We start from the raw sequence: 13,242 nt of genomic DNA, 5'->3' as shown, positions 1-13,242 counted from the left end.
TGTGGACTCCTTAATGACATCTGAGTTTTGTTGTGGCTTGCAGATACTTCATTACCCAACTAGATATCATCAGTAGTGAGATGGGCGATATATTAAATAAATTTAAATAAGAAAGATAATAAAGGAACAAATAAATAAAATCATCAATGCTGATGAAATTACTAGTTGCGTAATGGTGATGTTACTGGTTGGCCAATGAAACACCTGCAAGAGCACCAAGGACTCCAGTCATCATTTTTTTAGACTGATGGATTGTTCACTCTGGAAACCAAAATCTGAGAACACCTACCACAACACATTTTTTTTCTTATATTTTTGTATCCAATGATTTGTAACACCCTTTATCATGTACTATCAACAGTACAGTAAGACTTTAGCACAAAAGTATTTTTAACTCAAATATAATCATATAATCCCAGGAAAAGACAAAGGTGTCTTTAATAATTTGCCAGGTACAGCAGATGTGCCCATATGTGCTCTTTCATTTCAGAACTGGAGCGCTGCACAGCTCTCCCATCTATTTATCTAAAGCCCAATGTTATATCCATAATATTACAGGAGGGAGGGAGGGAGGGAGGGAGGGAAGGAGGAAGGAAGGAAGGAAGGAAGGAAGGAAGGAAGGAAGGAAGGAAGGAAGGAAGGAAGGAAGGAAGGAAAAAATGTTTTTCAGGATGACTCAGCAATGTCCATTTAGAAGTGGCTTCTTACCTATTTCATGATTCCCTAACTGTACCACAAATTTATCTAGCTTCTTTCTATTTGGAAAACATTAATAAAGGGCTCTAAGCCAAAAACCTCTCTGAGAATTCAACATTGACATATACATGCTCACCCAGAGAGATCACTAAAAACGCATTGTGTTCTTCTGTTCTCCAGTGTTATCAGTGGCTAAAGAAAAACATTCAAGAATAATTGAATGATTATAATAGACAGAAGGCAAAGGATATTTTCCTCACATACAAAGATTCAGGCAAGGGTGATGTCAGTGCTAGCCAAATTCAATAAACCATATGCATACATTTAGGGGGAGGGGAAGACGAAAACCCTACAGATGGTTCCAGCTGGGCCCAGCATTTGATTAATCGCTTGAATTACCCTCCTTTGCTACAAAAGAATAAAAATTGGGGGAGGGAAAGGAAGAAGAAATGCTAAAAAACAATGCAACTGCTGGAAAAAGATGGCTGCTGAATTTTAAAAACTAGCTGGCTTCTTCTAAAGAAAAGCCAGGTCTACTATGTAGACCTTGCTTTTTGCTAATAAGCACCTTGCTCTTTGCTAATTTTACTGGGAAGGGCATAGGCAAAGATTTAAAAGCTAGGTACTAAAAAGAAAAAGAAAAGCATGCCTCACAAAGGTGTTTTTTCTGATATAGAGACAAGGAAAAGATGAAGCTTTTTCCTGGCATCTGGATAACATGATAGAAACCTGCTTAAGTGCTTCAAATTGAACTGTGGTTAAAGTAAATGAGAACATGTGGTATCAAGGAGTGATAATTAAGCCTCTAGTCCATTACAGGCTTACCTTGTGATGAAATGCAACTGAACTGAATGGGATCTACTGCCAAGTGTGTGCTGTGCTCATTTGGAAAGAAATTCCAGGCTGAAATTTCCTTGAAACACAACCTTCCCCACTCCACCCCTTGACTTCTTTTAAAACCATGTCCCATTCTTTTTCTTCTACCATGTAACCAACCATGTTATGAAACATAGACAACCAAGCATAATTTCACTATAGAACAGAGCTATGGAAATTTCAGAACTGTAGCAACTACTGGAACAGAGATCTATTTAGAAGAACTAAAAGCAGCCTAATAAATGCTACACTTCTGATCCAAACCAAAAAAGTTGATTTGAAGTAGGCCTGAGCACACATGCCATGCCTGTGTTCACAAATCCTTATAAAAGGTCTTGGGTTCACAAAGGGAAATATGTCTTTGGAGCCAAAGAAGCACCAAGGATATATCTCTGCCTACTTCAAAGCACCTTGCCACACTTATATTTCAAATGCAGAGTTTCCTGGGATCCTGGGAGCCGAGGTGGCGCAGCAGTTAGAGTGCAGTACTGCAGGCCACTTTAGCTGACTGTTCAGCAGGTCAGTGGTTCAAATCTCACCAGCTCAAGGTTGACTCAGCCTTCCATCCTTCCGGGGTAGATAAAATGAGGACCCAGATTGTTGGGGGCAATGTAAATATATATATATATATATATACATTGCTTACTAGTGTACACCGCTTAGAGAGTGCTTGCACTTAAAGCGGTATATAAGTCTCATAAAATAAATAAATAAATCATGAGGTTCCCATACAGACCTAGGAAAATAGAAAACGTCCTAAAAGAACACCCAACTGATATATGCTTGCTTCAAAGGATTCTTCTCACTTTGGACTGAAAGTGGAGGTTATCCTACACCAAAACCATGAAGGAACATAGACACAGAATTGAGCAACACAGTAACCCCAGTTTTCTAGCCCCCAAATTAATTTGTACTAGCGAGGGTGGAGTTTTCACAAATAAACCTATTTCCCTCTCTCCACCTCCACCATCTTTTTCATTCCAGCATTTAATTTAAAACAAGGGAAAAGGAAGTCTGCCTATCATTATTTTTTAAATACAGTAGTCCAAAAGCTCAATGATTTAAATTCTGCCCCTTCATGTTGTAAGACAATGCAAGTTATATTTGATTTGATTGACCTATAGGGGCTGTCTTTCTAGATCTCTTTGAATGACCATGCAGCTTCAACCTCTGTGAGTTCCCTTGTTAGACCACATAGTTTTCTGGGAAATATCACCCCTTCCCTTGTTCCTAGTTGTGAATTGCAATCTAAAAGAGGAGCATAGAAATTAAAGTGCACTTCTAGACAGTTACAATTCATTTCAAGACCCTGGAAGTCTGAGATTGCTAAACCTAAGTAAGAGACTCAACCTGCTTGCTTTGGAAGTACTATGGTAGAAATGTCTTAGGTGCACCGGACCTGTGCCATCTGTCAAACAAGAGAGTGGGGCAGGATAATAAGACTGGGAAAAATGTTTAAAAAGATATGAGCAGAAGCTAGTGGGGAGTCCTAAAAGGCCAGACAGAGAGAATAGCCAAATAAATCAAATGACAGATCAGCATTAATCATTTCATAGAAAATTCTGAATTGCCATTAGTAGTTTTAGCAAGGGCGGCTGTACTAATCATATAACACAAGCCTGACAGATATCTCCCTCCGGGTATCTGGTATAGCTTCCAACCTCAGTTGGAAGAATTCCACTCAGGATAAGCTAAGCAGCTGCCACCTGTTCTGGTGTGAGAAGACATCCCTCCCCTTTTCTGACAATATTCTGGAATCTGGGTAAACAGAAGGGGAAATCCCCTTCTCCAGGACTACGTTTTTAAACAAGCTGCTCCAGTCTCCCCCTTTTATTCAGAAAACAGGGCCCAAACAATGCATGGTGCTTGGGTAAGTCCCATACTAAAATAACAATAAATAAAGGATTTAAAAAATAGTAAAAAGGACAAAGTATGTATTTCAGGAATAAGAGAGCTAAATTAAGTTACGAGGCCTCTATATGCAAATTCGAGCAATCATTAACCACTACATGAACCACTAAAAAAAAAAAACCCTCAGAAGGACATTAAATGTGAACAAGGGTAAAAACTGCCAGTGTTTCTCAACCTTAGCAAGTTTAAGGTGCGTGGACTTCAGTTCCCAGAATTCCTCAGCCAGCTATCCAAGTAAGCACAGAAGCAACTGAAAGGAGATAAAACATTCCTGATGCTTCTGCCTGTACTTCCTCTATCAGCTTTACCTACAGATTCCAGTTCTTCTTCTTGAAAAGATCTGAGTCCCAGGCCCAAATAGGAAATCTATTGCTACAGTCCTTGCTACAGGTAGTCCTCAACATATGGCCACAACTGGAACCAGAATTTCCATTACTAAGCAAGGTAATTATTGAGTCGTGCCCAATTTTATGATACCTTCTTTAACCAAGGTTGTTCAATGAATTACTGCAACTGTTAAAGTGAATCAGGTGGCCATTAAGCAAATCTGCTAATTCCGCAATTAACTTTATCAGAAGCCAATTAGAAAGGTCACAAATGGTGGTTACGTGGCCCTGGGATGCTGCAATCGTGGTAAATACCTGCCAGCTGCCAAGCATCCGAATTTTGATCAAACAACTATGGGAAAGCTATGACTGTTGTAATTGCAAAGACTGGTCATCAGCCCCTTTCTTCAGTGGTGTTGCAACTTTGAATAGTTGCTAAATGAATGGTTGTTACGTTGAGGACTACCTTCAAATTTTCTGTCCCATCTTGAGCCCTACCTCTGACTTTCACTGGCAGAGAGTAGCAACTTTATACTGCTTTGGAATATTTATAGTACCTCCATCCTGCCTACAGACTCTCAAATCCATTACAGTAGTCACTCTGAGGGGTCTTTGGTGTTCTCTGAGCTTGGTTGTTTTCTTGTAGACGTTTCATTACCCAAACTAGTTAACATCATCAGTGCTAGTGACGTTAGCACTAGAACTCATGATGTTACCTAGATTGGGTAATGAAACACCCGTAAGGAAATAACCAAGCTTGAGAGAGCACCGAGGACCCCTCATTTCAACCTTGAGCTACAAATATTCTCCTTTATTAGTAACCACTCTCTCCAATTTCAGAAAAGTAGAACTGAGCACTTTCTCAGCTAAATGAACATATACAACTTTTCTGACATCCATGGACATCCAAGGCTGCCCTTAGAAAGGTAAAAGGATTGCCCACGCTCTTCCTCTTTCAGCACAAAATTTGCTCTGCCTGCAATAATTTTCACTGACATAAATCCCACTTCAAAGGATTATACGTCTGTTAACCCTAAATTCTTGAGAACAGAATATATGCATCTGGCCAGGAGTTCAGAGAGAAGCAGAATTAGCCATAGGTAGGACTGCAATGGAAATTCCATAAAGCATTTTACATATTTTACATATCTTAACCAGCTAATTCCATTTGAGATAATTTATTCTAATCTTCCAATTATTTTTCCATTCATAGCTAAACAAGGATATTGGTTTCCAGGGATGGGGAATGTGGAAGAAAACTAATATTATCAATGAAAGCATTGTGTAATGCCTGATATAATCATTCCTAATTCTTAAATGTATGTTTTCAATTCTGAATAAGTGACTAAAGTTAACAATAAATTTGTTCTTATATACAGTATTTTTTGGGTACATATAATTTGGAACATTATACTATGAGAGATACTAGAGAGATAGAGATAGTGATAGAGATAGATAGAAAGATAGAGAGAGAGAGAGAGAGAGAGAGAGAGAGAGATGGATGGATGTTAAGTCCACTAGTGCTTCCTTTTTCAGCCTATCCTATAAGCAGTGATTCAATTCAATTTCATTTTGAAGTGCAGATTACATAAAACAACTACATAACATTAGTGCTGCTGTAAATTATTGAATGGGATGTTGAATAGCTCCCATAGAATTTCTTCTGTCCTTTCCTTCCTGTTTTAATCAATTGTCTATCCATACAGGAACTGATTCATAGCCTAGGTCAGCTAAGTAGCTTCTGTTGAAAGACTGTCAACATTTTTTTGACTATCCAAGTAGAATTTATTGGATTTTTGCTATGTTTTTACTTGTTATCACCTCCAAATAGTTGGTGATGCAAGATTTCTGTGTTAAAGCTGTATGGATGCTTTCTTAACCAGGCATATTCCTCTGAACATTTAAATCATATAAGCTACTTTCTACCAACATAACTAAAGCATAGTAGTTAACCTTTAATTCTTCAGTTTTGTATTTTTTGAATTATACTCCTGCTTGAAAAAATTATCAGTCAAACTTTAGTGGCTTTCTTTATTCTCTTGGTTGACAGGCTCATTTTTAAAATGTACATTTTGTATTAATTATATTTTTGAGTGAGGATCATTCCCCTTCCACAAATCTTCTGCCCATTCATTCTTGTTGTTTTTTTATGTAGAGGGATTTTCTGATATCATAAAAGAAAGTTCATTTTGAATTGGCTTCATTTGTTCTCAGTAATGAAACCACACAAATCAAAATAGCCATAAAGATACAATACATAGTCTCCATATTATAACACCTGTGTGACAAGTCCCAGGAATAAGAGAAATAATAGATAAATCAGAAGGGAAGAAATAAAACGCTGGCCCTAAACAGGGATAGAAAAGTACAAGTTCATGTAATCTGTGAGTTCGTAAAACCAAAACTCCAGATTCCTCAACAGACCCCCTTCCCAAAGGAAACAGTACATTTTACCCAGCACCCATGCTGTACTAACATTAGATAACATTCCGCTCTCTTCTGTCCATGTTTTGGTTTAAGATGATATTACACATTACATGGAGTTCTTTGGAGTTCTTATTCTTTATAAAAAAAACAAAAAACAAAAATGTGGATATTGCAGTACTCTGCATATTGCTGAACCCCAACCAGCATTATCAATAAACAGGAAACTTAAGAAGTTAGAGCCAGAGATATCCCACCTCTGCTTTCTATCATGCAGCAAATCTAGCTACAATCAGATATGAAAAAATCTCCACAGGAGGAGATAAAAATACAAAACTGCATAAAAGGACAGGGCTATAAAATTATTTCTGAAGTCCTACACAGGACTGGCATTTGAAATTTCGACCTTGAGAATTTTTAAAAAATAAATAAACCCTAACCTACCCTTACTGCATTGCTACACACAGTATGGCATGTTCTTTAAAATTAGGACTTATGAGAGGAACACTTGGAGTCACACTACGACTTGAATTTGGTTGATAACTAAGGGCCATGGTTAAGTACCTTTATACTGGAGGCTGGCTGGATGAGCTCTGTGATGGATACCTTGTCTTGCTGAAGCCTTCTTTTGACCAACTTGGAACAGCAAATGTTGACAGAGTTGAGAACATGCCAGGAGTTGTACTCCACAAAGGAGCGGCTGTCAATGACCAACATTCCTTCGGTCCCACTTCTCAAGAGACTGGCAAGCTTCTTGGGATCCATCACTTTGTGTGGAAGTTTGTCCCCAGCCATGGTAGACTGGTCCCTTCCACAGCAAGTGGCAGCAGGAAAGGAACACCCAGGGAGGAGAAGCCAGCTCAGATATTCCAGACGTGAAGAAAGAGGAGGAAGGGGAAAGGCAACTTAAAAACAGCCAACTTTTGCCACGCTGCTAAGGCCCTGTATGACAAGTCATTGTGCCAAACCTGTTAGGAAGCGCAGAGAGAAAGAGAAAAAGAAGAGGGAAAAAGTAGTCAGATATTGCAAGTATGCTATGTTGGTACTGATATATTCTGCTCTAGCTCAGATCTGGGAAAAACCATAGTCTTTAGGGGTCTCCATACTTGGAAACTTTAAGACTTGCGAACTTCAATTCCCAGGATTCCTCAGCCAGCTATGCTGGCTTAGTTGAAATCCACAAGTCTTAAAGTTGCCAAGTTTGGAGACCCCTGGTTCAGAGTCTAAAGAAAGTTCTACCTAATATTACCATTTCAAACAAATATCCTCTACAAGCATTCAACTTATCTTCCATGCAGCAGGCACCAAGTTCGATAAATGAATCAGTTAGAGGAAAAGGAAAAAAAGTATCCTAAAGTTATAGCTTATATCATGTTTCACATCTGATTTTGATTTCAACCTAAACCAGTGGTTCTCAACCTGTGGGTCGGGACCCCATTTGGGGTCGAATGACCATTTCACGGGGGTCGGCAAACCACGCTGTCCGCCATTTTTTTCCCTTTTCCCTAGCTGTCCTATTCCCTCTTATTGGTGGCCACACCCACTTGTGGGTCACCACAACATGGGGAACTGTATTATGGGGTCACGGCATTAGAAAGGTTGAGAACCACTGTCCTAAACACTTCATCTATATTCACATAATTTACTGTTTACTGTCTTACTGTTCCCTCATAACACTCTTCTTTACAATACAGAGTTTTTATGCTTTCTTCCACAAACTACAGAACTATTACTTTTAATAAAGTAATTTGCTTACTTCCATCCAACAACCTTCAGAAGCACATATTCCAGGTTGCACATACTTTTAATTCACCTGAGGCAAAACTCAGACTTGCATGTGTATACTTTAGAATCTGGTGTAGCATTTTATCACTTTAAAATTTTTCATTACCCAAACCATTATGAGAGGGACATCATGAATATTGAGCTGAAAGCTACAAACCTAGCATATATGAAATTCCTTTCCTACATTGCAAAAATCATAGCACAGAGCATGCATAATTTAATTTTTCATATTAAGAAATCTATACATATTCCTGTTTGATCACATGCTTGTTAAAGCATCAGGCAGGGATTAATTAAAGTCTCCATGCAGACATGAAACGCACAATCAAGCCAACCAATATTGCTGAATCCAACTCACAGGTTTATTGTTATGGGAATAAAATGAGGGGAGATTCCAAGTAATCCAACTACTAGAGGCAATATGGTATATATGACCATAATGTAATAATATATATATTTAAATAAAATGCCAACTACTGAGTCTGAAGGACCAAATGTCATCTATGATATGGTTCAAATTGCATCTATACACAGCTTCCTTGCAAATGCACAGGCAGTATTTATTTAAAAGATTTATATAGCTGCCCCTCTTAAAACAGGACTCTGGGCAGCTGGTAAAACAAATAGAAAGCCAAGTTTAATAACAGCTTTTCATTCTTAGGAATGAATGGTTTCAACACAACCCAGGGTTGGAAACCACCATATTAAAAATTCTCACTTACTGAGATTCTCAGTAGAAGAATGACTATCAGGAACTACCCTCATGGCTTAAACCTGTCAAACTGCACCTGTTCTCTTGAAAAACCTATCTGGAATAGATTAGTTGCCTATTGTTAATAAAACCATTATAAAACATAAATGATTTGCAGTACATTTTGTAATTGAAAAAGAAAGACAACCTGTCTTTTTTATTATAAGAAAACCTTACATTGATCTGGCTAGAAACAAGTCTCATCAACTTCAATGGTACTTAAAAGGTACATATATTTGTGTTTGAGTAAATTGCAATGCGTTTCAATAGGCCATATTTCTATTACCCAAAACTAGATAACATCATCAATGCTGAAAACAGCCAAGATCAGAGAGCACCAAGGAGCCTTCATTTCAACCCCGAGTTACAAATATTCTCCTTTATTAGTACCAGTGCTTTTTTTCTAAAAAAAAAAAAAAAAAAAAGAAGGGTGCCGGAACTCAAACACGTCATACAACCCGCCTTGCCTACCCTACAAGGTTCCATCCAAAAAAGGTGCCGGAACTCCGTTCTGAGCGTTCTATGACAAAAAAAGCCCTGATTAGTACCAAGTATGTTTGAAAAGGAATATGCTACCATATATTCAGTTTACCTACTGATACTAAACTTGAAAACTTGTAAACACACCTTGAATTGTGTTACATGGGGGGGGGAGGTTATAATCACATCTTCTGTCAGGCCCATTGCTAAGAGTCCCAAATTATGATGGTCACCTGAAACATTTAGAGGGAGCAGGGTTGCCTATCCTTCTGAGTGAAATCACAGTAGCCTATTCTTTTTTAAAAAGAGGGTGAGGTGGGAGAACCCTGATGACAATACTGGAAGTCCTCTTTTCAATACATTATTTGTCCATTCCTTTCCCTCTCCAGTGTGGATTTTTATTTTTATTATTATTATTATTTGTGTCTTTGGTAAAAGATGAACCACTCCTTTGGCAGGTGGCTGGAACAACCCTTTTTCTTTGGTATTTTGGGGCAGGCTTTTCAAGCTGAAACAGCTCCTAATTAAGAGAAGTCTGAAGGGGAAGATGGAGGCTCCTGCGACTAGGATTCTTGATGTGTGTGTATATAATCTATTTCTCCCATCTATATTAATCTGTCTCTCTCATCTATCTATCTATCTATCTATCTATCTATCTATCTATCTATCTATCTATCTATCTATCTATCTATCTATCCCTAACCCTATCTATTTACCTATCTATCTATCTATCTATCTATCTATCTATCTATCTATCTATCTATCTATCTATCTATCTATCTCCATCTTGGCTTTTCTCTGACAAAAATACAAAATACCTAAGTAACAAATAGGAAATACGTAATGCTGAAGAGAAAATTAGCATTAATTGTTCAAAAATTTTATTCAAAGGAAGAAAGTATTTGTTATAAACTTGTTTGTGCAGAATGGATTTCTAGCCTCTGTCCTCCCTTTGTTTTCAACAGTGAAAATGGTTTGTTTAGGATGACTTAGCTAACTAAAATGTTCTGCATTTCTTTAGGCATTTGCCTTGGTAATGTCAACCAGCATCCCAGACAGGCCCAGATATTCACAAGCTGCTTTCCAGAAATAGAATCAACAACTTTATGAGGGTGATGCCCTAGATCAGTGTTTCTCAACTTCAGTAACTTTAAAAGGCGTGAACTTCAATTCCCAGAATTCCCAAGCCAACATACTAAAAGTTGTCAAGGATAAGAAACACTGTCCTAGATAACACATACTGTGTATGCAATATTTCTTTAGTGAAAGATAGACATTTTGAGCATTTTTAAAACAAAGGCAGAACTTTGAGGGAATGGAGCAAAACTGTAGTGAGCAGTCTCTGATTGCTGCTGATATCCACTATGAGAAGTGGTCATCCTTCAGAATTAGCAGAACCAGTCTGCTAGGGGAGAATGTTACTTTCAATCAGTATGTTATCACCCTCTCCTTACTTATATTTTAGGCAATTCTGTCTCAAGCCTACAATCTCTTTTCTACTTTTTTTAAAAAAAAACTACAATTTTGAATTTATTCATCTCCAAGAGAGTAGTCTTTCTCCCTGGATGTGTTGAGACCTGTAATTCTGTTCTTATTACAGAATTTATTTCTTTTTTTTCCCATGGTTATCTTTTCATCTTCGTAAAGCATCACTACTGTAGAAGCTTTCTCTCTCTCTCATACACCAGGCTCACCAGGTGAATGCTACATGAGGCGCCCCCTTAAAGATAAGGCACTATTTCCAAAGGCAGAAAGACAGAATCAGGGTGCAAAGACACAGAGAGTTTACAGCATTGAGACTTTTCTTTTTCTATCCTATGACCTCAGCCATGCCCCTAAAATCTGTTCATATTGGTTTTGATGAAATCTTGCCTAATCTTTTTTAAATAATCATTTTATTAAACTTACTGAAGTATAAAATACTAATGAAAACCCTAATCTTTAAGTGATTCCAGATTTTTTCTACAGTTAAAATCTTGACTTCATTGGGAGTCAAGGAGATATCTATTAAATCTGAAGGTTGACCTGCCCATTTCTAAAACTGAAGTTAGGACCCTTATGAAGATAGCCTTCTATGGAATGCCATTCTCTTAGGAGCCTGGGGAACTTTTAAAGGAATATTTTTTTCCAACTGCTGTCTGCAAAGACGTGTCATCTAAAGTCATGATGGATGAAAGGAATTGCTGTTGTCCACTGGCACTCCCATCTACTCAATCAATCGATCTTCCCAGCACCTTTCCTCAGCAATTCCCCAGCAAAAGGGTGAAAGTTTTTTCCATTCTCCCTCTCTTGGCTTAGTCACTGATTTGATTCCAGTGGATCACCTGTCTGCTTTTCCCTCCTCACACCAGGAACTCAAAATTGAAACAAATACAGGACATTAGGCAAGTTGGTGGAACGTAAAGAAGCAGGAATGCAGGCCAGTACATACAATAGCAGGGGGTAAAGAAAGGACATGAAGGTGCTAAGAAAATCATAAGGTATGGGTAGACATATGGATAAGCTCCACCGGGACACTGGTGGTGTTAGCTGAAGAGAGGGAGGGAAGAGAATGGATTAGGAAGATTAGGAATGGCAAACTAGTGGGACATGTTGCACTGGTAAATCAGCTGCTCAGGGAAGACAGGATGGAGAGACGACAGAAGGCAATGAAAAGATGAGAATGGACAAGCAGATGGGATGTGCCATGTTGACAGCTGCTGTGGGAAGGGGGAAGAACGACATGTGCTATTTGTTTGTTTATTAAATTTGTATGCCGGGCATCACCTCTATAAAGTGATGCCTAATTACTCTAGAATCTGTCTAGTTATGTTTTATCCAAATCCAGAAATAACCAAAGTGTTCTTGGTTTTCTTTTTGCTGAACCACAGCCCAGCTAAAATCTTTCTGCAGAATATCTGCAATGAACATATTTTTCCATTTTGTGCATACCGCTTTACTTCAGAGGCAAGTTCCTGGCTGCCTTTAATATATATATATATATATATATATATATATATATATATATATATATATATATATATATGTATGTGTATGAATTCTGTCAAAAGCCGCTATTCTGCAGAACAAAGGCCCAGTTTGTAATATCTTTTTCTCCCAAAGTAAATCTTCATGGTCATCCTGAGAAAATAAAGCAATGGATGGCTGCAGTCCACTTCCAAATCACGAAAGCAAACATCTTACAAGTTAGGAGCAATGGAATATACCTTCACTCTGTTGGCAAATGAGAGTTCTGTGATTGATGAAGTTCATCCTAACAGCTGTTTTGTGAAAGCGTCATAATATCCCCTGAAAACTGTATAATGTCCTAGGTTATGTACTCATATTAAGCTTAATTTTAAACCATTTATTTTGGCTGAGTCTACAGAAAAAGATTTATCAAACACCTAGTGAAGCCAACATATAGCTCTACTAGTCAGCAATCCTCCTTTCTGGGATGTGGTTATAAAAAAGGAAAACCTAAAGATTCCAGGTTGAAAGTCTTAGCTTTTTGCATTCCTTGAAGCTAGCTACTAAAGGCTACTCCTTCAGACATTTTTTTTAAAAAAATAATTCTTAGATAAATAAACAGCATGTTTTCAAAGGAAGAATCTAAAACTTTTCCAGTCCTTTCTTGATCAGATTGCCAGCTCAAGTAACGACACCTTCTTGGGAACCAGCAGAAATCTTGACTTAAGCTGCACACAATAGATTTAAGATTACAGTTTAGCCTAACTTGTTTAGTAACCTGGAGGAATGTACTATTTCTCAATCTCTGCAAAATAGAAGTAGTAATGTTCTCTCAGACATAAATACTTTCAAGGTAAATGTGCTAAGAGAACCTCATTTGTTCCAACTTTTGAAAAAGAAAGGTTCTGAAAGTCCACATCAGATTATCAGAGAGACTTACACATAATTTTGTAAGTTTCAGAGTGTGGCTGGTCACAGATGAGTTTTATCAAATTATTTCACAAGAATTACAAGTAAATGTGTACACTATCAACAAGAAGGCAC

General features: G+C 37.8%; 1 protein-coding gene across 3 annotated transcripts in view; it reads right to left on the bottom strand.

The window, feature by feature from the left end:
- DUSP8 (dual specificity phosphatase 8) overlaps positions 1–13,242 on the bottom strand; it is a 105,740-nt gene that overhangs the window by 75,516 nt on the left and 16,982 nt on the right. For 2 of the 3 annotated variants that reach the window (XM_039332134.1, XM_039332135.1), the window contains exon 2: positions 6,798–7,201. In XM_039332134.1, the coding sequence (XP_039188068.1) occupies positions 6,798–7,028 (231 nt within the window). In that variant the 5' untranslated portion in view covers positions 7,029–7,201. The remainder of the gene's footprint in view (positions 1–6,797; positions 7,202–13,242) is intronic. The other variant, XM_039332136.1, reaches the window with a different exon arrangement.

The sequence above is a fragment of the Crotalus tigris genome, unplaced genomic scaffold (assembly GCF_016545835.1).
Source record: "Crotalus tigris isolate CLP2741 ecotype Arizona unplaced genomic scaffold, ASM1654583v1 scf7180000024450.1299024, whole genome shotgun sequence".
Lineage (NCBI taxonomy): Eukaryota > Metazoa > Chordata > Lepidosauria > Squamata > Viperidae > Crotalus > Crotalus tigris.
This window is presented reverse-complemented; position numbering and strand designations above follow the sequence as displayed.